This window comes from Abramis brama (assembly GCF_963993115.1).
Source record: "Abramis brama genome assembly, chromosome: 8".
NCBI classification, from domain to species: Eukaryota; Metazoa; Chordata; class Actinopteri; order Cypriniformes; family Leuciscidae; genus Abramis; species Abramis brama.
The window spans coordinates 6,551,007-6,576,840 of NC_139970.1; the positions used below are offsets into that span (position 1 = coordinate 6,551,007).

Consider the following 25,834-nt stretch of genomic DNA (forward strand, 5'->3'; position numbering starts at 1 on the left):
ACCTGAGGTGGAAGCGTCCGTCGAGATAACTTTGCGGTGTGAGATGGCTCCCATTGTCACTCCCCGCTGGTACCAGTCGGCCGCTAACCAGGGCTTCAGTGCTGAAACGCAGCTCTGAGTCACTCTGATTCGAATGCCGCCGGAAGCCCAGGCTCTGTGAGGCACTCGGGCATTCAGCCAGCGTTGTAGCGGGCGCATACGTAACAGACCCAGCTGAAGCACTGCTGCAGCTGAAGCCATACAACCCAGCATCCTCTGAAATGTCTTGAGAGGTGCGGTGCTGCCCGGCTGGAAAGACGCGGCTAGGCGTCGAATGCAGCGTGCACGCTGTGTCGACAGGCGGGCCGTCATTGCCACAGTGTCCAGATCCAAACCCAGAAAAAGAGGTTGATTGACTGGGCACTAATGAGTTCTTGGTCCAGTTGACCGTGAGCCCCAGGCTGTCCAGGTGGCTTAGAAGCACTGTTCTGTGGGCGATGAGTTCGGCCTCTGACTGTGCTAGAATTAGCCAATCGTCCAAGTAGTTCAGAATTCGCATTCCCCGACCCCTCAGGGGAGCGAGAGCCGTGTCCATGCACTTCGTAAATGTACGGGGTGCCAGCGACAGGCCGAAAGGCAGGACGGTGTACTGATATACCTGACCGTCGAAGGCGAATCTCAAGACTGGCCTGTGACGGGGTATTATCTGGATCTGAAAGTACGCGTCTTTTAGATCGAGAGATATAAACCAGTCCCTCGGGCGAATTTGCGCGAGAATTTGCCTGGTTGTGAGCATTTTGAACGGTCTTCTCATAAGAGTTTTGTTCAAACGTCTCAGATCCAAAATTGGTCTGAGAGCTCCGTCCTTCTTGGGAACGAGGAAATAACGGCTGTAAAAGCCCGACACGCTCATAGAAGGGGAAAACCGGTTCTATAGCCCCTTTGCACAGAAGTGTAGCTATTTCTGCTCGAAGTAGATGTGCTACTTCCCCATTCACTCTGGTCTCGGTACGCGCTTGAAAGCGCGGAGGGCGGCGAGCGAACTGCAGAGTATAGCCCTGTTTTACTGTGCTTAGCACCCATTCTGACGCGCCTGGAATAGCTTCCCACGCTTTCGCGTGTGCAGCCAGGGGCAGAATGGCCTCCGAGCTCTGATTGCCGCGCGTCGCGGGCTCGAGAGCTCGAAACGGAGGCGCGGGCGCAGCGCGCGCGCTCTTGGTGCTTAGATACGGCGGCTCGCATGCAGCGATAGCTGGCCGTTTTACACACAGTATCCCAGTGGCTTTGGACGGGGAACATACAGTGTGAGGCGCGACGCGCGAGGGCGGCGTCAGGGCGAAATGTTTGTTAGTATGTGTGAGCGCTCGAGGGCGGGCACAGGACTTACATTTAAAACGCACAGGACTTACATTTAAAACATGACCGGTCGTGAGAGGCCGTGTGACAGAGCGGGCAGTGAGTAGGTGTGGGCACGGGGAGGTGGACACGTGACCTACTTTTAACACTCGAGCGGCTTCTGCCTGCTTTATGAGAGTGGGCTCTGTGAGAGACACGGGATTTATAGTGCTTGTGTGCAGGGGTGAACACGGAAACGTGGGCACATTCACTGCATTTGAAACACATACGGCGTGAGCCGTGCAACCAGACATTATGCTCATTTGAGATTTCTCTGGGTCGCCGTGAGAACGGTGGTTGCGCGGAAGGCGAGCGGGTAGATATACCGGCTCGTTGGCTGCGAGGTAAACATCTGCAGTAGCCATGGCAATGGGGACTGACAGAGCGTGAAGCTTTGACGGTGGTCCAACCGCAGCGGGACTTAACCGTCTTTTCTTCCCTCGTGTATAGAGGCTCAATAATAATCGAGCACCATGAGTAGGAGGGGTGCGAGAGGCGGGTTCGCTTTCTGTATGTAAGAAAAGCTGGCCGCGAGCTCGGAGAAGCGAACAGCATAAATTTGATCTGTTGCGAGAGCCGGGATCGAACACGGGTCTCTGGTACGAAAGCCTATAATTCTGCCACTGTACCACAGGGGAGAACACAATAGCTTTCGGTTAGCGCGAGCATATAAATGAGCGACCTCAAGTTTGTTTGCAGGCGTGCGTGTAATAAAAACAGGCTCGTTTACTGCAATAGTAATATTTCCAGCCGCCTGAACTTAAGAGCGGACTGAGAAATGTGTGAGAATTGGCGGTTTGTCCGGCCACAGCGGGACGAAAACACTCTCTCTCCTCTTTTCGCCGGTGAGTGAGGCGCGCGCGCTGAACGTTGCTCGTGACCGTCCGCTCTGTCATCCCTTGTGAACGGCGCAATCTGCGCGGCCCAACAAGGGGGAGAGCGGGTTCGCTTTCTGTAAATAAGAAAAGCTTGCCGCGAGCTTGGAGAAGCGAACAGCATACATTTTTATCTGCCGCGAGAGCCGGGATCGAACCCGAATCCCTGCCGCAAAAGCCTGAGATTCTGCCACTGAGCCACAGGGGAGAATACATTAGCTTTCGGTTAGAGCGAGCATATAAGAGCGTCATGTCTTGCGACGGCGTTTGCTTGCAGGCGTGCGTGTATTTATAACAGGCTCGTATACTGCAATATGAACAATTCCAGTCGCCTGAACTCAAGAGGGGACTGAGAAATGTGTGAGGAATGGAGGTAGGTCCGGCCAGGGCGGGACGAAAACACTCTGTTCTCCTTTCGCCGGTGAGTGACGTGCGAGGACGGAGTAGCTTTCTTGTAACGTAAAGAGAGCTCCAGGACCGTCCGCTTCTGCCATCCCTTGTGAGCGGCGCAGTAGCGCGGCTCGAACAAAGGGAAAGGAAGCTCGCTCCGAGACGTCCACTTCTGCCATCCCTTGTGAGCGGCGCAGTAGCGCGGCTCGAACAGAGGGAGTGTATCTATCTCATTCGCCTCATCCCCTGACGCGGCGGCGGCGCGGGCGAGAGCCGGCGGTTGAACGGCCGGGAGGGGGGGCGGAGAGAGCGAGCGAGAGAGAAGCTCGAGGGAGAAGTTCCGGCGAGCTCCTCAGTCACATCAGTGTCCGGTGGTCTCTGCGAGCGGCGCTTCTTCTTGCGCGGCCCGGCAGGGACAGGCAGAACGACAGCTTGGTCGAAAACTTCAAGTCGAGCCCGCAGGGTCGACATTGAAAGTTCTTCGCACTCGGGGCAGCCGCCCGTAGAGAGTGCGGTGGCGGCGTGCTCGCGGCACAAGCCGCAGGAAAAAACGAGGCATTTTAAGAAAAACGCCTCGTGCTCTTTTAGAATGAGAGAAAGTATGTGTCGCAGTAGGCGAACACACACAGCAGTAAAAGGATATGTCGCCGGATAGCGTAGCAGGCACGGATGGCTGAAGGCGGCCGGCTTCTTCAGGCGCTGTCCTAGGCTTGCTGGTCGCTGGTTTCAACGGCGGCGGCTCTCAAGATCCAGCGATGCGAAGAGCTTCGCTGAAGACAAGAAAATCAGATATTCAGCCTGTGAGCCTTCGTTATATACACTCTGGCCACACCCATCTTGACGGTTAGAAGGGTGTGGAGGGCGCGAAGCGCCCTCATTGGAGGCCACGTTTCACGAGGCTCACTGATAGGCTTAAGCAGTTGCCGCCGAGCAGCCAATGAGCACGCTTATACAGCCTGCCTTGGTCTGCCGGCTGCCGCACTGCGTTGACAATGAATACAAAATTAAGGATAATTTTTGGCTTCAGATCTCGAAGAAAGAAGACTTTCCCGTAGCGTAAGCAACTTACGCAATACGAGAGAACCTCTCGTAAGAGAACCTTCAATTTTCACCACAGCTGTCAACCAATGTCCTTCTGTATCAGTCCGATGTGTGATAACATCTCCAGGAAAGTTATTGAAACAAATCGCTACTCCTCCGGATCTTGAAGAACCATGGCTGAACAGGATTTTTCCGCCCCATTGATTCGACCAGAACGATGCATCAGCTTCTGAGGAATGAGTTTCTTGCAAAAAAAAACAATGAGATTTTTGCCCTTTACAAAATAAAAACAATGCCTTTCGTTTAACGAGTTCTTTCAAGCCCCTAACATTTAATGAACCAAACGAAATTTTAACATTAAACATGAACTATCAAGAAAGAAAAAAATATAATAAAATAAAAAATAATAATAATTTAAGATACTTTTGACTGTGCTACTAAATAAAATAAAAATGCTCCATGTTAGAGCTCTCAAACCGCTCATGAAATCTCCACCTTTATAGTCTTATCCTGAAGAAGTCTGTAATCCGTTGTCCTCAACACGACGTCCATCGAAGTGCACGCACGACCCCCGAAAAAGAGTCCACTTTTCAGCCCAGAAGAGTTATATCATCCTGAAGAAGTCTTTAGCCCGTTGTCCTCAACACGACGTCCATCAATGTACGCGTAGGGCCCCCGGAAAAAGGCTCGCTTCCCCGCTTTTCTTGCTTGGTCAACCAACGGCCACAAACGCTCTCATGCCTCCAAATCCTCTTTGGGTAACATCTCCGCAAAGCTGATACCTTCCATTCTGCATATTGGCGAGTCTTTGGTTTTCAGCCAAACTTCATCCTTCACATGTCTCAATGCAAACAGGATAATGACTTGCCTGGTGCGGTTATCCTCTTGTTTGCCAAGTCTATGAACAACATCCACCGCGCGCTCCATGTCTGCTGCATATTCTGGGGCAATTTTCTTCAGTATGGGAATGACGGTCGCTCTGAGGTTTTCATCTTTCTTCTCCTTTAGCCCCCTCACTCGGAGACACGGACTCATGCTATATCGTTTCTGTTCCATCACTTGTTTCTTCAATTCTTTGTTTTCCTCCAGTAAATGGCTATTAGCCCTCTCCAATTCCAACACTTTCTTCTTAATCTTATTTAACTCTTCCGAGTTGAACTGCACGGTCTTGGTTAAACTAGCAATCATGGCGGTGTTCTGTCGGTTTTGTTCTTTGATGTCTCCTAACTGCGACTCGATTCCAGTAACACGTTTTCCCAGCTCCAATATTGCTTCCAAAATATAATTATTTGAAGCTTGAGGATGACCGCTCTCAATGTTTGGCTTAGCTTTCTTTTCTTTTAAAGTCTTACTTGGGGTTGGCGGCGTCGAGTCTGGTCCGCGTTCCCGCTTTGACTGCAAAGTTACATCCATTGCACAATACTTATGCTCATCTTCCTTTGGCTTTTCTGATATTATAGGATTTGAAGAGGTCGGCGGCTGCAGAATTGCTGGTTTAAGTATCATATATTCATCGTTTCAATTCGGGTGGAGTAAATTAGTTTAAATCATGAAAATCTGCGGTCTTGAAGAGAGCTCTCAAAAACGCGACTTGGTACCCCCACGCGTCAGGAACGTAAGTACTAAAAAATCGCTAAAAATGGGCTCTGTCCACTTCTTATACTGTCTATGCAATAAGCACATCCCAGCCGTCCGTCCGTCACTTATTGGGTTCCCCGGAAACATTTCCGTTGTGTTCTGTCCTATTTGCAGCGCGTTTCTGTATTTGGTTGTGTTGTGAGTATTTGGAGCACACGTGTTGTGAAACTGATGAAGATGTTTTCTTAATTTGCGGGTGTTTTTTCTATTTGCATGTGTTTTCTTCAGTTGCAGCGCGTTGAGCTCTCTCAGCCACCGTAAAAACCAGTCGTCTGTGGATGAGAATCCAAAACAAGGACTGGTGGGACGTTGTCCTGCTTCCCTTCACAGACGTGCGAGTGAAATGAGAATTTAGAATGACGGGAAACTTATTAATATGACACTTTATTCAACAGGAAGAACAGCTTGTTCCGCGCGTCATACGTCATTACGCTAGTTAACGTCATTGCACATGCGTAGTCCTTTCAGTTTCGGTTTTCAATCCGATCAAGTGTTTACATGTTCTCTCGATCATATTACAAAAGGAATAAACCACCCCTTTCAATCCGATCGAAATTTCATTCGGATTGAGCTCAATCGGATAGATTACGGTGTTTACATGAAGGGTTTTTAGTCCGAATGAGCCGTCAATCCGATTATAAGTGTCCATGTAAACGCAGCTAGTGATAGGTGTGGTATTTCCTATAGGTAGATGTGGATCAGCTGAGAGTCAGCTGATGCGAGCTTGACTAACGTGACCTGCCAGAACTGACGCCACGCTTGATTATTTTGCGACGCGGATTGACAACTGCAGACATGCTTAGAATCCTTTCTGATTTTGTCTTAGGGATTTAGAAGTCATCAGGGGCTGTCCTAGGTTTAGGAGCTATATTTACCATGACAATGCTTTGTGAATTACTCTTTTACGAGTCCTATAATTAGGCGTGACACACCCCTAATTTTTAAGAGATGCTCCTAAATTTCGGCATTAGGAACAACTTTCAGCTTTAACATTTTTGTGAATATAGCCCCAGATGTCTGTGCATCTCTCTCTCTCTCTCTCTCTCTCTCTCTCTCTCTCTCTCTCTCTCTCTCTCTCTCTCTCTACTGTCATCACTTCTCCTTATCCTTAACTCCTCCATGGGACTCAAGACTAGTGTGCTACTCAGGTGTCATTCATTAGCAATCTTTCCCGGCCTCGCTCTGTTTCCACGGCTCTCATCCTCATCCAGCTTGCCACACCCTGTATGAGGCAAGAAGATCTTGAAGTGCATTAGTAACCATTCTCTCTTTGTTTTAGGCATTTTGGGATAGATTTTGCACTTCAGAGTCATGACAGTCTTCTTTCTGTAGCACTCACATGTTGATTATAGGATAAAGTTCAATATAGGGACTTATGAAAAATACTTTGGAACTGACTATGATTTTAATGTTCATTTGAAAAAGATTCAGGGTCAGTGTAAGATAAAAAACACTGCTTAAAATAGTCAATTCATATAAAATGTGTAATTAACTATATTTTTTATATATTTAAATTAATATATGAAAAAATGCTCTTCAATAAATTCTTCATATCCCATTCATGTTGTATTTATACCAAACTGAAGTTAAATTGGTTTGTTCGAACACATTAAACCCTTTGACACACTTTGACACCATTTAAACCCTTTTGACACACCTTCCCCTGCCTGCTTTAAAGTGTACTCTGTTGTGTCCAGTGATCGTGGACAGTCTGAAGGTTTCTCCAGCCATTCCCAAGTCAGCGGTGTCTGAGGGAGAATCCGTGGAGCTTCAGTGCAAGACGATACGGGGCTTCACAGAGCACACCTTCCTCTCTGTGTCCTGGGCCCTCAGGAGAACCGGCTCCGGCCCGTTGGAGGACATCATGACATTCGGGCCGGATGATAAGATCAAAGTAGGAAGCAACTACATTCAGCGTTACACAGACTGGGGGCTTCGCTTGGACCTTCGAGGAGGGGGATTTTACGGACTAGTCCTGAAGAGAGCGAAGCCGTCAGACCAAGGGGAGTATGTGTGTTCGGTCCAGGAGTGGGTGAGGCAGGGAGAAGGAGGAAGAAACTGGAGGAAGATTCAGGAGAAGTCTGAGGAGATGGGGAAGGTCGTGGTTACGCCCACAGGTGAGTCAAAATATTATATAATTCATTATTTGTTACATAGAGCATTTTAATTTATTTCAATATGTAAAATGTTGCCATATACATGTCTTAACAGACTAAAAAAAAAACATTATAATATTTATAGCAGTGTCCGCCAGCTGTGGGAGGGGTCTGTGCAAATTAATGTCACGTTGCCCTGAATCTGCAAAAAAAAGCACTTGGAATTTTATCATAATAGGGTGGTTGTGTACACACACTGGCAACACACATTTATGTTCAAACACCATGTAAAAGTGAATTTTGCATAATAGGTGCCCTTTAAAAGGTTAAAGTTCAATATAGGGACTTATGAAAAATACTTTGGAACTGACTATGATTTTAATGTTCATTTGAAAAAGATTCAGGGTCAGTGTAAGATAAAAAACACTGCTTAAAATAGTCCATTCATATAAAATGTGTAATTAACTATATTTTTTATATATTTTTTAAAATTAATATATGAAAAAATGCTCTTCAATAAATTCTTCATATCCCATTCATGTTGTATTTATACCAAACTGAAGTTAAATTGGTTTGTTCGAACACATTAAACCCTTTGACACACTTTGACACCATTTAAACCCTTTTATACCGTGGTCTGGGTGAATACTCGATTCTGATTGGCTGCAGGGTGTCCATTAAAAAGTGATAGAGGACACCTAGTAAATAAACCGTCAGGCGTAACCAGGGAAACCAGGTTATTGTTTGTAAAAACTTTAGATTTAGATTGTAAAACTAATTAAAATATGAACTAATGTTTTAAAAATGTGTTATTTGGCAAGTGACCATGGTATAAGCGGGTTAATGCCCTTCGAGGTGTCCATTGTCAGGTATTAATGACTTCGCTGCGCGTCGGACGGTTCACGCCTCGCCGTCGTCCATTAATACCTGACAATGGACACCTCGTCGGGCATTAACCCTTACATATCGCAGTGTTTTTCATTCTTTTAATATATTTTTGATGTCAAATGGGTGATTTATTTTTTCAAACATTCATGTCTCTTCTCCTCATTTATGCATTTATTTGATTAAAAATACAGTAAAAACAGTGAAATATTATTACAATGTAAATCAGCTGTTTTCTATGTGAATATATAGTACAGTGTAATTTATTCCTGTGATCAAAGCTGAATTTTCAGCATCATTACTCCAGTCTTCAGTGTCACATGATCCTTCAGAAATCACTCTAATATGATGATTTGATGCTCGAGAAACAGTTATGATTATTATCAGTGTTGAAAACAGTCGTGCTGATCCATATTTCTGAGGAAACGGTCATATTTTTTTCAGGATTCTTTAGTGAATAGAAAGTTCAAAAGAACAGTTTTTATTGGAAATAGAAATCTTTAGTGACATCATAAATGTCTTTACTGACACTTTTGATCAATTTAATGCATGCATGATGAATAAAAGTATTAATTTCTTTAATAAAAATGCAGTGTGGGGACTTTAGTAATGATTTTGAGTGAAGGCTTAAATGAACCACTTGCTCCTTTCACACAATACAGTCTCTACCGTGTGAACAGGACTTTCCAAAACATACTGGTAAATAATTCTCCGGCATTAAAACATCATTATTGTTTTAAATTCATGTGCTCAAAATCATCAAAATAACCTCTCCTCCATCTTGCATCGACGTCTGGGGACTATTTCTTGAATGAGAAGCGTTTCACTCAGATATACGTCACAATAGGGAAGAAAAGACGATCACTACTGTCGTTTCATGCCCTCTTTAAAACTTTGCTTTGATTGTTTGAACAGTGGTTTGAGGTGGGACTATCTGACCAACGGCACATTTGAAGGGAGGGAAATATATCTGAAAATGTATAGCTGTAGATGTGGGAGAATGCCTTTTTTGTGGCTGATTCTGTGTGACTGATTGTGTTTATTTCCCTTCCCTCTCCCGCAGATCTGCAGTTCAAGGTGACCCTCACGGCCTCTGTGAACCCCCAGGCCTCCAGTGACCCCACTGAACTGCTCTGTCAGGTGGCCGACCTCCTCCACCTTCAAGATGGCCGCCTGGCCGTGACCTGGTCGTACTCCACAAACACACCAGGAGACGTATCCCAGAAGATCACAATAGCCTCCCTGAATGAGCAAGGAGTCCTAACCTCCGGGGACGAGTACCGGCCGAGACTGGACAGCGGGGACATAGCGGTGACCAGGAAAGAGTCTAACGTCTTCGTTCTGCGAATGCTTCAGACTCGAGACGCAGACATGGGCTCCTATTCCTGCGCGGTGAGTGCATGGATGCCCACCCGGCAAGCTGGATGGGAAAAAGCCAAGGAGATCCAGTCCACTCCTGTTTCTGTTCAGTGGGCACCACAGAGTAAGCACTAAATCCCTTCCTTTTATTGTCTGTTACAATATAGCGCAATACAAACATGCAAGTTCACCCAAAATAAAATATTTTGTGTGAGGAAAAAATTCAAGTTTTCAGAGTTTTAGTGTCAGTACTACATTAAACTACTATTGAATATCATGTATAATAATGCAGTGGGGAATATTTGTGGGTCCTGATAATGCCAAATATCTTATGTTACCAGTAAAAATTTGCCTACATTATTTAAATATATCTAGTCAGTGACAGAGTGTAAGCTTATTCATCTACAATAATTTCAGCTTCAGAATCATGAATATTGTTATTCTGGTGTCTCCATTGGGTTATCAGCTCTAAGTCTATTCATTTACACCCCCAATGTAATACCAAATTTAGCACTTTAATCAACAGTTCAATTTTTGTTAACCTTTTATCATATGTCTTGGTGTATCGCAATAATATCGTATCGTGAGTTCAGTATCGTGGTATCGAATCGTGACATGAGGGTACCGTTACACCGCTAGGATTACATCTAATTTGATAAAGTTAGCCATGAAGCATGTCTTTGGCCAGAAATATACTCTGAGCAAGTATGTTTGAATGTGTTCAGCCCAGCCTGTCCTTTCAGGGTTTTCAGTCGCTCTCCCGATCTTTCATTTTTACCCCATGAGCTAAGAGCTCCCAGCATCTGTGACCGCTGCACCACTTATAGCGCTGTTTTAAAAAGCATCAAAGCTCGGTGTTTGAAAGTCTCCACTGTCTCTCATTTTTCAGCGCTCAATAAGGGATTAGAGTTTAATTGTGTCTGTGATGGCGTCTTCTCTGTGAAGACAGATTTAGCTCACAATGGCCGCTCTGTCTGGGACTGGGCGCTTTCCACTGCATTTTCACTGATGCTGTGCTCTGAAACTGTATCTAATGCCAACGAAATGTACGTTTCTGATACTTGGTAGGTGACGAGCACCTGTAAGGTGTGATGGCGTCTGTTAGTATTCTTTGTTTACCATTTATGGAAGAATCGAATGGCAAAAAGTGGAGAAATTTGGCACACTAATTGAGAAACGTCTAAACATGGCGATTTTGAGATCTCTTTCTTAAATCCACTAGCACCACCAACAGCTCATTAGCTATGAACGGTGTTATCTAGACATGGAATTTTGTAAAAATTCCCAAACTACAAAAGTTTGTCAAGTCTTTACCAAAATATGCTCAGATTATCTTCAGAATCGTCAAACATTTTTAAAGGATTTCCAATCAATCTCTGTCAAATTTGACTGGAGAGCCTCTAAATAGAGGTCTGCGCTCCTTCTTGACTACTATAGGATCAGAACATTTATTAAAAGTTAATTAAATAATTAACTAAATTAATTAGTTTTTAAAGTGCAGAATGTTATATGATTTATTCATCTGTTGCACACAAAAAATAAGCAGTTTACATGATTGATATTTTCAATGTTTTTCGATTGCAAGCAACAGTGAGGCAGAGTACCTTTCTGTTGACTGCTGTGACATAACATGCAACAATGTGAGGTCTGTGTGTTGGGGAATAAGAAAGAGTAGCCTATGACACCACAGGAGACTAAAGCTCAGGACACACCAAGCCCACATCAGAGAACGAGCGGTGATGAAAGCTGACTGTGTCTCAGCCAAAAAGCTGTGCTTGAACACACCGAAAGAACAAAAGGTGACTGACAACTAGCACATGCGTTCTGCGCCTGCGTGGAAGTAAATATCTGTCTATATCAGCAGCAGGTATCACTCAGAAAGGGGAACCGAAACTAGGACTGTAGATATGCAGTCTGTAAACAAAGCAGTGCTTGCTCACTATTTTGAACACCAATCACACTGATCACAGTCTTCATTCAGTCTTGACTTCTTTGCTCGCCTTCATCACTTTTGTTCTTATTCTCGTGCACTGACTCGTTCGTTAAGCTGAACAGCCAATCAGAGTTATCTCGCTCATCGACGCAGATTCAACATGAATTGGCCCCCCAAAAAACCCACGGCATCCGACTTGAGTCAGGAACACACAGAGAGAACCAAGCCTACCGACGCTCAAAAACGCCCCAAGCCGTCAGCTTGGTGTGATCTTTACAGGATTGGGACTGAAAAATCTACATTAGAAGGGATCGGGAAAAAACATAAAAGTTGCAAGCACATATTTTGTGCGAAATCTTGCAGGAAAATCCATTCCACACAGACCTCTACCTCCAAACAAGCTTTGTGTCATTGCCACCATGTTGTGAGAGTTTGCTGACAGCGGAAAAACAATGAGTATAACGTAACGCACTGAAGTCTATTCATATTGCTTGAGTTAAACAGAATTCATTGGTACCCCAATTTATTACATTTTCTGTCCACCAGCTATTAGATAAAGTTGTTCTTCAGATCTGTTTAGTGAGTACCTCACCTACTGGTCAAAGTTGTAAAATTATTTATATCTGCTCTCAACTTTTGAATGTCTTGGTCTAAAATTGGTTCTGGCTATCTGGTTCAAGCCCGCTATTCTTGCTTTCAGATATACGTACAAAAATACATGCCTGTCTTTTTTAGATGAGTAAACACTCTTCGAGGGAAGTTTAAGGACTGTATTTTTACAACTGCTTGATGTATTTTTGTGTGGTCTTTCCAGTTCCAGTTGTGCGAGTCGTAGCCCATCGTGTGAGAGAAGCTTCGACTGGTGGATCCACGTTTGAGATGACCTGTCAGGTGACGGGGCAGAACCTGAGGAGCCCCGGCTACACTGTCCTCATCCGCTTCGAGGAGACCTCGGGAAGCAAGTCCCGGAAAGTGCTGTCGCTCAGCCAGGACTCGGTTCTGCAGTCGGAGGAGTGGGGCGAGCCGAGCCGGGTCGACAGCGTGGTTCTGGAGAAGACCGGGCAGCTCGAGTACCGCTTCCGCCTGTATGGGGTCCAGGTCACGGATCGCGGCTTCTATTACTGCGACGTCACGGCCTGGACTCGGGATCAGAAACAAGAGTGGGTCAAAGCCATCAGCGCCGAGTCCAACAAGATCGAGATTGCCTTTGTACACACAGGTATTACACTGCTAACCAGACTAGCCTCAGAATACAGTGAGCTTGAACTCAGAGGAGTGATGCCGAACTGCCTGTAGGTGTGTTTACAGCTGAGCTCATGTTTCACACACACTAATGCTGTAGTTCCCTCTTTATGTCTGATTCTGGATGACTAGAGCTCTATAGTGTTGTGAACTTAGAATCGAAAGACCAGGAGACTTGGTTGTTTCTTCAGCAGGTTTCTTTATTGAGGACACGTGCTGTCGGCAGCTGCAGTCACCAAGCCTGACGTGAATGTTCTCTTACAGTTTATATACATTTAGGGGCAGGAACCGAAAAAAACAGGTTTAGGAACCGCTTTTAGACTGAGAGCATTGCCCACCCTAATCCACTCAGCATATCTATTCAAACACTGAGACCCGAGTACAGGACTGGCTGGACTTTCTTGCTAAAACACAAACTCCAAGAGTTTCAGTAAAACAGGACTGACCAGAGTCTTTTGCTTATAAAACTCTGATAATCATAATTTATACCTAACCTTAACATGCTAAATTCAATGTAAACCTAAATTAAACACTTTAACAAATTTGCATTCCCACAATAGTCTCTCCCTCAGGGCAGATTCTTCTCTCTCTCTCTTAATCACTCACTCTCTCTCTCTCATAGGCAGCTTTTAAAAACACCATAGACACTCCTGATGTGAAAGCTTGTTCCAAAAGCTAAACTAAAGCCAAATACTAAGGCAAAAGTGCATGTATCCTTCACAATGACGGCTGTCTCTTAATGAAAAATAATAAATCCAACATGGCAGAACAAATGAATGAAATGTTGATTATAGAGCGCTGCAGTGATAACATATTTCTGTAGAACATCCCAAAAGTTAGAATTACCCTTTTTGTTTTTCGGAACAAACCCCAGTATGGTCTGTGACCAAACATATGTTTATGATTGTTACACGTTTTGTTAACCTGATAACCTTCACAAATTAACTCAACTTTCATGAATTTTGAAGCCTAAATACGAGGCCAGACGTAAAAAGCTAAATGTAGGCTATAACCTCTGTAGTCACATTTAGACACTTGATGGCAACCGTCTTTTTCAAGACAAGTAAAAGCTTTAAAAATTAAAAGGAGGCTTTAATGATGTATATTGTATGTCACAGAATAAAATGTGAGGCGTGGATCTATGGGTGGGTCTTGACAGCTTGCCCACCCTTTCATATCCAGGGAAATATATAATTCTTTTAAATAAAATTTTCTTAATGTTTAACAATTTTTCAATAATTATTTTAAATGTGATTTTGTTTTGTCATGAGAATATATGGATTACAACTAGCAACACCTTTTTGTGTTATGACACATTTAAGAAGGAAACACATCTAGACAGAAATGTCAGGACGCCGTATAGTGGTTGACCGATATATCGGCCGATATTTGGCATTTTTTTAAATATCGGCATTGGCCGATTAGTTTTTCTGATTGGCCGATGTGTTGGAAGCGGGACTTTTATTTTGGCGGCGCTCCAGACTTTTATTTTGACGGGCGGCGCTGAGAACACCAGCGCCTGAGAAGAGAACAGCAGCGCCTTATCACCATAGACAGTATATAAAATGGACACAGCGACCCCATTGGATTCAACGGAGACAAGTGAAGTCATTTAGAAGCACTCACTTCCTGATGGCTGAGCGACTGCGCAGACTCAAACTGAGCTTGACGACGTAGATGTGACGTGAGCAACCCGTCTGTCTTCTAGTAGCTGTGCCAAGAGAAATCTGAATCATTCCCTTCCGAAACTTGCAGAGACGGAGAGCGTGAGTAGGAGCTGTCCATGAGCTAGGAGCAGGAGAAACTTTTAGTAGGTATTCTGATTAATTACTTTGTCATTTTGCCTCCATGTCTCCCGATTGCCTGCGAGCGTCTCCTCCTGTCCATACGGTAATTTCCTACTCTGCGACAGAGAGTCGCGTGGTTATGACGCAATCGTTAGCCTATTTTTACAAAAATTGCTTCTACGGGGCCATAACGTAATCTACAAGGTAATGGAGCCTTTTATAAATTGTCGTGTTTCTTTAGAAATAAATAATGGACAAATGGAGTCTTTAAACGCCTCAGATGTGAAGTTATTCGCTGTCAAAGTGACGCCAAAATGAATGGGAGTCAATGGGATGCTAACAGCAGGTGGGGGTCCGCTAGCCAATGGCGGCGCCCGGGGGTGGTACGGAAATCGAGCGCTCAATTACGCCCCTGCTTATCACACAACGCTCACTCACATTCTCCGTCTTCATTAGTTTACGATCTCTGTCAGTGATATCTAATACTTTGTTAGACAGAACTGGTAAACAAAGAAAGTAAATGGTATGCGAAAAAGTAAAGTGTTGCTTTTATATTATTTGTTACAGAAAAGGCAAACAATCAGGCTAAAACAATTTACTGTCAACATTCAGCAAATGCGCATCTACATCATTTAAACAAATCTCTTCACAAACCTTGCAGATTTAATCGAATCCAGCTGTGATATCTTGTGAAGTGTGCATTTGTAGCTTGATAAACGTGTGACTGCGAGTGATGGTCGGTCCGTGCGTGAATGCGAACAGAAGATCAGCTTCAGGAGATGCGATCGAAAAACTTTAAATCCTTCATTTTAAAATATGCTGTGCTATATCCAGCTGCCCACTAGAGGTGTGCTCAAAATATCGATTCTTAGATACATACCGATATAATAAAAAAAGATACAGTATCGACATTCTAGCCCTTAGTATCGATACTCCGCCCAGCCATTAGGGAGTGCAGCGGCGCCCGCGAGTTTCAAAAAACTCATGGAAAATGTCGAAGATTTTAGAAGCGCCGTTGTCCCTAAAGGCAGATGTTTGGACACATTTTGGTTTTAAAGCAAAGGAAGGAAACCAAGGGATCGATAAAACAAATGCAATCTGCAAGCATTGCCAGGCTTCTATACGCTACACCGGTAATACAACTAACCTGCGCGCCCACCTGCAAAGACACCATGCAGACAAGCTAGCTTCGCCGCAGCCCAAAAAAACACGGGACCCCACGCAAACTACTTTGGACAACACAACATCCAAGCTTCCATCTAACTCAGTCCGTGCACAGAAGATTACGGAGTCTGTGGTGCATTATATTTGCAAAGGTTTATGTCCCTACAGTGTTGTCGAGAACACAGGCTTTCGCTTTATGATCAACACGTTAGATCCCCGTTATGTGATCCCTACCCGCAGCTACATGACCGACAAAGCAGTACCGAGGACCATTACGTTAATGAGGAGTGGGAACTGATGTCGCACGTTTTACAAACGCGAGCCATGCACGAGAGCCATACGGGGTCAAACATTGCAGAGTTACTGAAAGCGGCGCTGGAGGAGTGGGACCTCGTATCCAAAGACCCAGCTATTGTGACTGACAACGCCGCAAATATGAGCGTCGCAGCGGAGCTTGCCGGTATGTTGCATTTCAAGTGCTTCGCTCACACTTTAAACCTTGCCTCGCAGCGTGCACTGAAGCTTCCTGCTGTCGCTCGTTTATTGGGACGTGTTAGACGGATATCCACCTTTTTTAAGCGCAGTACCACAGCCAGCCACGTACTTCGACAGAAGCAGAAGTTGCTCGAGTTGCCTGAACATAAACTGATCACTGATGTTGTGACGCGCTGGAATAGCGCGCATGATATGCTCGAGCGCTTTCTTGAGCAGCAATCCGCTGTCTCCGCTGCTCTTCTGTCCAACGAGCTTAGGAAAACCAAGAAAGAAGTTTGCACCCTATGTGAGTCGGACATTACATCTGCGGAGGAGATAGTGGATGCAATGAAGCCCATGAAGATTGCTACTCTTGTAATGTCAAAAGAAAGCTCTCCAACACTGTCAGTTGTGGCCCCTCTTCATGCTCAGCTCATCCAGGATTTCCAAGAGAGCAGAGCAGATAGTGAGATAGTGAAAGAAATCAAAGCGGCTATTTGCCAAGATTTGAGCAAGAGGTACATCGATCAGCAGAAAGAGACCATGTATGTATGTTCAGCACTCGATCCAAGATTCAAAGCTTTGCCCTTCCTTCCTGATGATGAACGAGAGGAAATATACTTGAGAATCACTGCAGAAGCTCGAAGAATTCAAGAACTATTTCAGGTAAGCCCTTTCACTGTGTCATTAACATTAGCATTACATGGTTAAAAAACATAAAAAACAAACAAACACACACACACATATATATATATACACCAAGTGTAATAAAACGAAATATTCAGTTCATAATTTCAAATTCATAATACAGGGTGGGCCATTTATATGGATACACCGTAATAACATGGGAATGGTTGGTGATATTAAAGTCCTGTTTGTGGCACATTAGTATATGTGAGGGGGCAAACTCCTCAAGATGGGTGGTGTGTACTAATATATACTAATGTGCCACAAACAGGACTTTAATATCACCAACCATTCCCATGTTATTACGGTGTATCCATATAAATGGCCCACCCTGTAGTATGTTAGAGCTTAAAAAACTAAATGGTTTCAAACATATACTTCATGTAAAGCACTATACTAGCAAAACAATATATTGTAAAGGTTTGTCAGTTCATCGCATTAAATAAAAGGCAAACTAACTATTATATGTCTTTGAATATGCTCTTTATAGAATTAACTATGGGTTTATTGATAAAAAATCTGTATTTTGCATAATAGGAAGAGGCTGAAGTGATACCAGGAGAGGAGGACAATCATGTGGAAGACAAGGATGACATTCCTGCCAGCCCACCACCCAAGAAGAAAAAGGACTTGTGCTGTTTGGCTGATCTGCTTGGTTCAACTTACAGTGCAGGTCCTGCGGTGAGACACAGAACCACACAGGCCCAGGCAGAAGAGGAGATGTCAAGGTACAAGGAGGCACCACACCCCTGTCTCTTGCTGAGGGAAGTCCACTCAGTTGGTGGAAAGAGCACCAGAATGAATATCCACTAATGTCACGCCTTGCCAAAGTGTACCTGTGCATTCCAGGGACTAGTGTCTCCTCGGAGCGCGTTTTCTCTACGGCAGGCAATAAATTGAAGAAAAATGCAGAGTTCTGTTTGTTGAGTAAATGTGTTCAGCATTAACTAATTGGCTCTGGCCCATGTATTTTTATTGAATCGTATCGAATCGTGTCACATTGTATCAAATCGTATCGAGACAGCTCTGTATCGAGGTATGTATCGTATCGCCAGGTTCTCCAAGGTATACAGCCCTACTGCCCACAGTGTCATATTCATATCGTTTTCACTGTGTGCTGTATGTAATATTAGCGTTACCTTGTCTTTATTTGATTTAAATATGATTACCAGTGCGCACAATATTACCAGATTACTGAGTGCCCTGTTACAGTGTTTACTTCCTTTTTATTCACATATTCATATATTTTTAAACAATTACTTTATTTGTGAAAAGTACTATAATGGGATTGCAGATTCAAGAAGTTGCCATCTAAAGTATAAGCATGTTTATTTTAAAGATTTGTTTTCTAATTTATTTAAAATGTATAAAATATTGATTAAAATAAATATAAAATATATAAAAACAATATCCGTTGACCACTAACGCCGTAACAACTTGACACTTTTGTCTTTTGAAAAAGCCCTGCATCAATATTTCATTCACTGATAAAGTATCTGTAATAATAGTTCAGACTGATTAAAATGGAGACCATTATACCCAACATTTGTGTGTGTTATGCACTTTAATATGCAGTGTATTGCATCATTGCAACTTTTGCAATCTATTGAGAGGTGAAGCTCTCATGCAAAGTGCTATTATGAGTTCCACTATGAGGAATTTTACAATTCAATCACTTTTGAGATTCAAATTCAGCTTTGGAACCTTGGAACTCTCTCTTTTACTCAATTTTTTATTTTTTTATGAATTAGAACAAAAGTATGAAGAAACTGATTTTTGAAATGTTTTCAACATCCACTTAAAGACTATGAAATCTAGGTAGACTTTAATGACAGTGAATGTGTGTGTTTCCCCGTCTGCAGGTCCAGTGTTCAACATATCCATTCATTCAGAAGCAAACAATGTGTTACCATTCTCTTTGTTTTAGGCATTTTGGGATAGATTTTGCACTTCAGAGTTTTCATGACAGTCTTCTTTCTGTAGCATTTACATGTTGATTATAGGATAAAGTTCAATATAGGGACTTCAATTGAAAAAGATTCAGGGTCAGTGTAAGATAAAAAAACACTGCTTAAAATAGTCCATTCATATATAAAATGTGTAATAAACTATATTCTTTATATTTTTCTTGAAATTAATATATGAAAAAATGCTCTTCAATAAATTCTTCATATCCCATTCATGTTGTATTTATACCAAACTGAAGTTAAATTGGTTTGTTCGAACACATTAAACCCTTTGACACACTTTGACACCATTTAAACCCTTTTGACACACCTTCTCCTGCCTGCTTTAAAGTGTCCTCTGTTGTGTCCAGTGATCGTGGACAGTCTGAAGGTTTCTACAGCCATTCCCAAGTCAGCGGTGTCTGAGGGAGAATCCGTGGAGCTTCAGTGCAAGACGATACGGGGCTTCACAGAGCACACCTTCCTCTCTGTGTCCTGGGGCCTCAGGAGAACCGGCTCCGGCCCGTTGGAGGACATCATGACATTCGGGCCGGATGATAAGATCAAAGTAGGAAGCAACTACATTCAGCGTTACACAGACTGTGGGCTTCGCTTGGACCTTCGAGGAGGGGGATTTTACGGACTAGTCCTGAAGAGAGCGAAGCCGTCAGACCAAGGGGAGTATGTGTGTTCGGCCCAGGAGTGGGTGAGGCAGGGAGAAGGAGGAAGAAACTGGAGGAAGATTCAGGAGAAGTCTGAGGAGATGGGGAAGGTTGTGGTTACGCCCACAGGTGAGTCAAATTCATTTTCCAAAATATTAAATAATTAATTATTTGTTATGTAGAGCATTTTGATTTATTTCAAAATGTAAAATGTTGCCATATACATTTCTTAACAGACTAAAACAACATTATAACCTATTTAAGGTTTGCATGCAACACATGACGAAAAGACAAAGAGAATGATGGAAGACAAAGAAAAAGAAGTGAACAGCAACAATGAAAATATATTTTGTATAAAAATATAAACATGTTTTGTATATGTAATTATTTCGATTAGTCTAATTCTTTGTTACCTATGAACATTTTAATTTATCAAATGTAAAATTATCCAATTGTTGATAAATTTGCAATTACCCTGCCTTTTGTTTGTCTATTTTTGCTTTTTACTAAACTTACTTAGCCAAAGTATTTACTTATATTTACCTGAAAATACCTTATATGCAGTACAACAATGGAAATAGTGAACTGTTGTGTGATGTACCCATGGTACATGGATGTGAGTATGTGTGTGTGTTCTAGGACATAAGAAAATGTAAGGGTCACAGGAAGATCCTGAAAAGGACATTGGACATCTTGGCCAAGTCCAGTTGACGTCATTAATGAGATAACTGGTAACACTTTACAATAAGGTCTCATTTGTTAACGTTAGATAATGCATTAACTAACATTTACAATGAGCAATATATTTTTTGCAGCATTTCTTAACCTTTGTTAATGTTACTTAATAAAAATGTTCATGTTAGTTCAGAGTGCATATCAGTCAGTCACGTCCGACGTTATGTCAGAACTGACTGACGCAAGGGGATTGTTAAAGTCGTTTTTTTTTTTTTTTTAATCTAGAGTAATACAGAGATCATCATGTTTGGCCAAAACATTTCTCATTTAAATTCCGGTGTCTTATCTTCTTCAGTTAAATCGTGTGTAAAAAACTTTAACTTTAACCGGTGTTCGCAAGCGTAAACATATTAACTCCTGTTTTAATGTCTTTACATTGGCTCCCAGTCCGCTCTAGAATTGACTTTAAAGTGCTGTTGCTTGTTTTTAAATGTTTATGTGGCAGAGCGAGAGTTATAGGGCGGGGCGGAGCACTAATTATACACGTGCTTAGCAAACAGACTACTACAATAACCAAGTTGATATCACTTTCCGACTACGCCTTGTTGGGAATTTCACCCAAATAATTAAATGCGCCCTATAAAGGCACGCACAGGTTCTAGTCACCATTAGAGCCAGAGACATAGGTAGTCGTACAAAAACTCTTTATTAGCAGTTAACCCCCTGAGGTCGGCTATCGCACCGGCGTGATAGGCTCGTTTTTTCCTTATCAATGCAAAAAAGAATCAAAATACTAATATTAATTTTTATCTTATATGCTTGTGTTAAACATCAATCGATCCTGTTAAGTGTGTATTATTTTTGTGTATACTCATAATAAAAACAAAGTGTTGTGCTTTTCGCCAAATAAAGAAAAATAAACATGATGCGAGTTCTGCCTCCTCTCTGTCAGTGAAGTCCATTCTGAAACGCGTCCGAAAATGAACTGTAACTCAGCGAATACTCAGTCAAACAGATATACAGACACACAGGCATGAAACTTGAATTCTCTTCTTTTAAATGAAGTAATTTATATAAAAAAACAAATATTCTCAGTTCATGTACTATGTATGAAAAGAGAGAGATGTCAGTCGTTCTCATCTCAGCTCATTAAGTTGTAATGTGACTCCGCCCATGGAGATCGCGCGCTATTCAAACGCAAATGTGAGGCGATCCAGGCAAACCTGTGAACGCCCACAATCAGCTGGATAACACACTACGCGAGTTCACTTTCAGTCTCATGTAGGGTTGTGCCGATAGACGATAGTATCGTGTATCGACGATAGTCAGAGATATCGCTGCTGGCAGATGCCTTTGACGATATCAATACGATAATTAGCTCGTTTTCCCATTAATGTATTCATTATTATTATTATTATTATGAAGCTAGTATTGTTATTAAATTAATTAGGAACTACAATTAATTTGCCTTGCCTAAATTCATAACGACATCACCACATAACCACAATTGCCACATCACCGACGCGCGTATGAGATCCATTCACAAATTGTCAAGAGTGCTTGAATTTACAGACGCATCATTCTTAGAGCCAAGATGAAGACGGCATCGTTGTTCGTCAGTATTTTGTTTCCATAGCACATTTACAAAACATTTAATGACACTAATAACAGTAAAAACAATACAATTACAAAATATTAATGATAATAATATCACTAAAATATAGTAACAGTCTTTAGTTCACGAACGCAGCACAACTGCCATCTGTGAAAATCAAAAGCAACTTCAAACACTTGTTTAACAACAAGTAATATTCTTCTAATTGTTTCACTGTCAATAATGTAAGTCCACAAGAGAAATATTAAGCCAGTAAATTAAGATAGTTGCTATACCGTTAAAATCCATCGTCGTCTCTGAGAGAACGCGCCGTTAATGCAGCGAAAGCTCAGTCCGTTTCTGCTTTCACTTTCAGGGAATGAGCGCGTTTACATGCACGTTATTAACTTGATTATGCTGAATAAATTGACAATGCATGTCATGTAAACACATTAACCCGTTTTCCTTTATCGGAGTCAAGTCATAAGTTTAAGTATACCGATCAACTTTTAGATTTTTGCCTTTGATTTCTCCCGGCATTTAAAACACAACCCGCGTTCTCTGGGCTTAATATGTGAAGTGCATCCAGACAGAGAGAGCACTGGTAGGAGGACATATATCACAAACTCCGACTCTTTCTTGAACTAAGAAATTATTAAAACGTGTTCCCATCTCGTGCAGAAGTACAGTCAAAATGCTGCATCTGTAACTGCATGAGAGGATAATGTGTGTCCGTAAATTTCCCGCTGACATGTTGAAATACTCCGAGTCAGATACAAGAATGATTAGATCTTTTTTTACCTCACTATACCGGGAAATAAACTGATTTTTATGATTAATAAACACTCCACCTTTGCTAGCAAAATAGAAAACAATTTTCATATATAAAACGAACTAATAAAACAAGCAAATTAACGAGTAAATAAGCAAGTTAATAATCAAATAAGTAAGCCCCGCCCCGCTCACGATAATATCGCGTATCGCCGATCTCACAGGCTGACGATAGGACGATATGAAAATGGAGCATATCGCCCAACCCTAGTCTCATGTACTTTACAACGCTGTGAGGAATAATACTATCTTGATAATAATCCTGGAAAATTTACCTCAGAAGTGCTAGAAGTTTCATTTCGAGGAGCAACAGATCCAGCTGAGGAATAGGTCAGTTCAGTTCCCTTTGTTCTAATCGCAATAGTGTCTGTCTATACACGCAAAAAGACTGTTGAAATATGAATCGCGTTTCTGTGCGTGAATGAATGAATATATGCGCGCTGTTGTGTAGCTACTACAGCTGGCAAAAATACTGTTTAAAAATGAATTGCGTTTTTTTTTTTGTGAATGAATGAAGAGCTTTTAGCAAACTCTATTGCTATACTGAGATGAGGAATATATACTGTATATATGTGTTTTGTCAAAAATAAAGTCATCAACTAACTAATGAATCCTTTACTTTTAAAAATGTATGATAAAATGTATACTTTAGTTTTGAAAGACGTTGACTAGTTTTGAATAGATTATAAAGTTTTTACTGTACAATAGACTGCCACATCAAATAAGCTTTTGTTTAATAAAGTAATCAAATAATACGTTTTGTATACTTTAGTTTTTACAAAGAAAGATTACACTTGAATTGTTGTTGCAATTGTAACCTTTTTAATAAAAAATATATATATTTACAAGGTAGATGTAAACAAACTATTAAAAGGTAAATATAAGCCTTTTCTTTAAATAATTTGTATTGTGTTTTATTAGTGACAAATTTGGGGAGAGGATAAATATTCCAAAACTGAAAATACAGAATGAGAATTAACTGCACAATTACTAGACATGTTTACCTTGGATATTATACAATTTGCAAGCACAATTTGTGGAAAAATAAAAAAAATTGCGATGCTTCCAACTGTGAACCAATTTGGTAGTGTGTATATATGAAGAGTTCAGATGCAAAAGCCTCTAAATGCCATCTGAAATTTTCTTCTAGAATGATCATTTTTATGAAGCTTGTATATTTAAGTTCAATAATTTCTCTCTCTATATATATTGCTCTTGTATTCTTTCTTGTGGCTATAGGTGACACACCTGAATGAATGGCTCATTAAGTATGCAGGGGCATCGTCTCATCAGGTGTGAACTACTAAATATTCATGATGGTGTTGGATCGTTTACGCCCCATCCGCATATTGCCTTTCCAAACTATAAGTGTTTCACAAAATTTAAATCAATGTATCGTTTTATGTGAATGATTAGGTAGGATGATTTTCACATCATTTTGAAGAAAAAACTGTAGGCGACGAGGCAACTCAATAAAGTCTTATTGACACATATTTAGTATGTGTTTTGTGGCCTTATTTCAGAAACTTTAGTTTTTAGTTTTTTCAATAACCATGCATAAACATTATTCTCTCAAAAATGAAAACATGTACATGTTGCTCACATATTATGGTAGCCCTGTTTGTGCTAAATAGAGTGTAATTACACCTTTGCCATTAATATGTTTATAAGCAACTGAAAAAAGCACAAATGTCAGGGCATGTCAGAACATCTCAAGGACCCCAAAAACACTTCAGATCCCAGAGGGTTAAAATAGGCATTAGCATGCAGTCTCACTCCTCTCATTGAAAGGTTCAATTATCACTGGCAAAGGAACCAGGACTTACCCATGGGGGCAGTCTCAGGTAGAATAATCACCCTTAGATAAGGAAATCACTACAATCACAGTGCACACACAAGCACACACACAGACTGACTAATGTCAGTGAAGAGCACGACACATGGTGAAGGACCCCACCACCCAGAGAAGGTCACCCGTCTGCCCCCGGTGCCCAGATCCTGCTGACAACAAGAGAGAGACACATTAAAATGGAGCAGAGATATGCATGAGCAAAACACAATAATTAAACAATATAAAGTTTAACTTAAATGTAGCTCGGGAAAGGGACCAAATACTGTCCTAACCGAGCCTACATAAAGCAATCCCAAATAACAAAAATCAAAACAAGCAAATTCAAATTAAACAAACATTATAAACAAATAAGCAAATTCAAATTAAAGAAACATTATAAACAAATGACCAAATATCTTCGCGTATAGCTCAACCGTAATAATGGTTAAATTAAATAAATGAATATTCAATAATCACAATAAATGAAGTGAAACCAAAATACAAATTCAGAAATACAAAGCCATTAATTAAAGAAAACAAATTAAAGAAAGAAACTAGAAAAGGAAAACAAAAAGAAACTTAAAGCATAACACTGAGACACACTTCTGCAACCAAAGTTAAGAAAGCACAGAGAATCTCAATTAAAAGCAACATGGGAACTCATTGGAACCATAACAATCCCGTGCCTGACACGGAACAATTCCGTGCTAGAAACAGTTCCCGAACTGGAAACAGTTCCCGCATTGGAAACAGAACAGCAACTTTACGATGAGGCACGGAGCATACAGCACTTGATTAGAACGCAGCCATTGTCCTCATCAACACTGCATTGGCTGCCTATTAAACCGGATAAATTTTAAAATATTGCTGATTACTTACAAATCACTAAATGGTTTAGCTCCGCAGTACTTAAGTACTAGCTCCGAGCTCTTAACGCATTATAGTCCTTCACGTCTATTGCGATCTCAAAATTCCGGCCAGTTAATAATACCTAGAATATCAAAATCGACTGCTGGCGGTAGATCCTTTTCCTATTTAGCACCAAAACTTTGGAACAGTCTTCCTAACATTGTCCGGGAAGCAGACACACTGTCAGTTCAAAGCCAGATTACAGACACATCTCTTTGACCTAGCATTCACATAATACATTATATACTTCTATAATTCAGTGTTAGGCTGCATAGATTAGGTCAGCCGGAACCGGAAACACTTCCCATAAATCCTGATGTACTCGTTACATCATGAGAAGAATGGCATCTACGCTAATTTTAGTGTCTGTGTTTATCCCAAGGTTTTCCCGCAGCCTGCCGGATCCAGGCCGTATCCAGATCTGACGAAGGACCTTCGCCT

The 25,834-nt window shown here is 41.8% G+C and overlaps 2 protein-coding genes across 2 annotated transcripts in view; both read left to right on the forward strand.

Annotated features, from left to right (window-relative positions):
- LOC311087811 (prostaglandin F2 receptor negative regulator-like) overlaps positions 1-18,872 on the forward strand; it is a gene marked incomplete at its 3' end in the record, with an annotated part of 76,686 nt that extends 57,814 nt beyond the window's left edge. Inside the window, exons 3-6 of the mRNA XM_084121282.1 lie at positions 7,016-7,435; positions 9,363-9,782; positions 12,406-12,810; positions 18,808-18,872. Of these exons, the coding sequence (XP_083977408.1) occupies positions 7,016-7,435; positions 9,363-9,782; positions 12,406-12,810; positions 18,808-18,872 (1,310 nt within the window). The remainder of the gene's footprint in view (positions 1-7,015; positions 7,436-9,362; positions 9,783-12,405; positions 12,811-18,807) is intronic.
- Positions 18,873-19,094: 222 nt separating this feature from the next.
- On the forward strand, positions 19,095-21,254 carry LOC311087812 (prostaglandin F2 receptor negative regulator-like; the record flags this gene model as incomplete). Its single annotated transcript, XM_084121283.1, has 3 exons — positions 19,095-19,131; positions 19,263-19,682; positions 19,790-21,254. 3 exons carry the CDS (start codon positions 19,095-19,097, stop codon positions 19,792-19,794), a joined length of 462 nt encoding a protein of 153 aa, XP_083977409.1. The 3' UTR covers positions 19,795-21,254.
- Between the last annotated feature and the right edge of the window lie 4,580 nt (positions 21,255-25,834).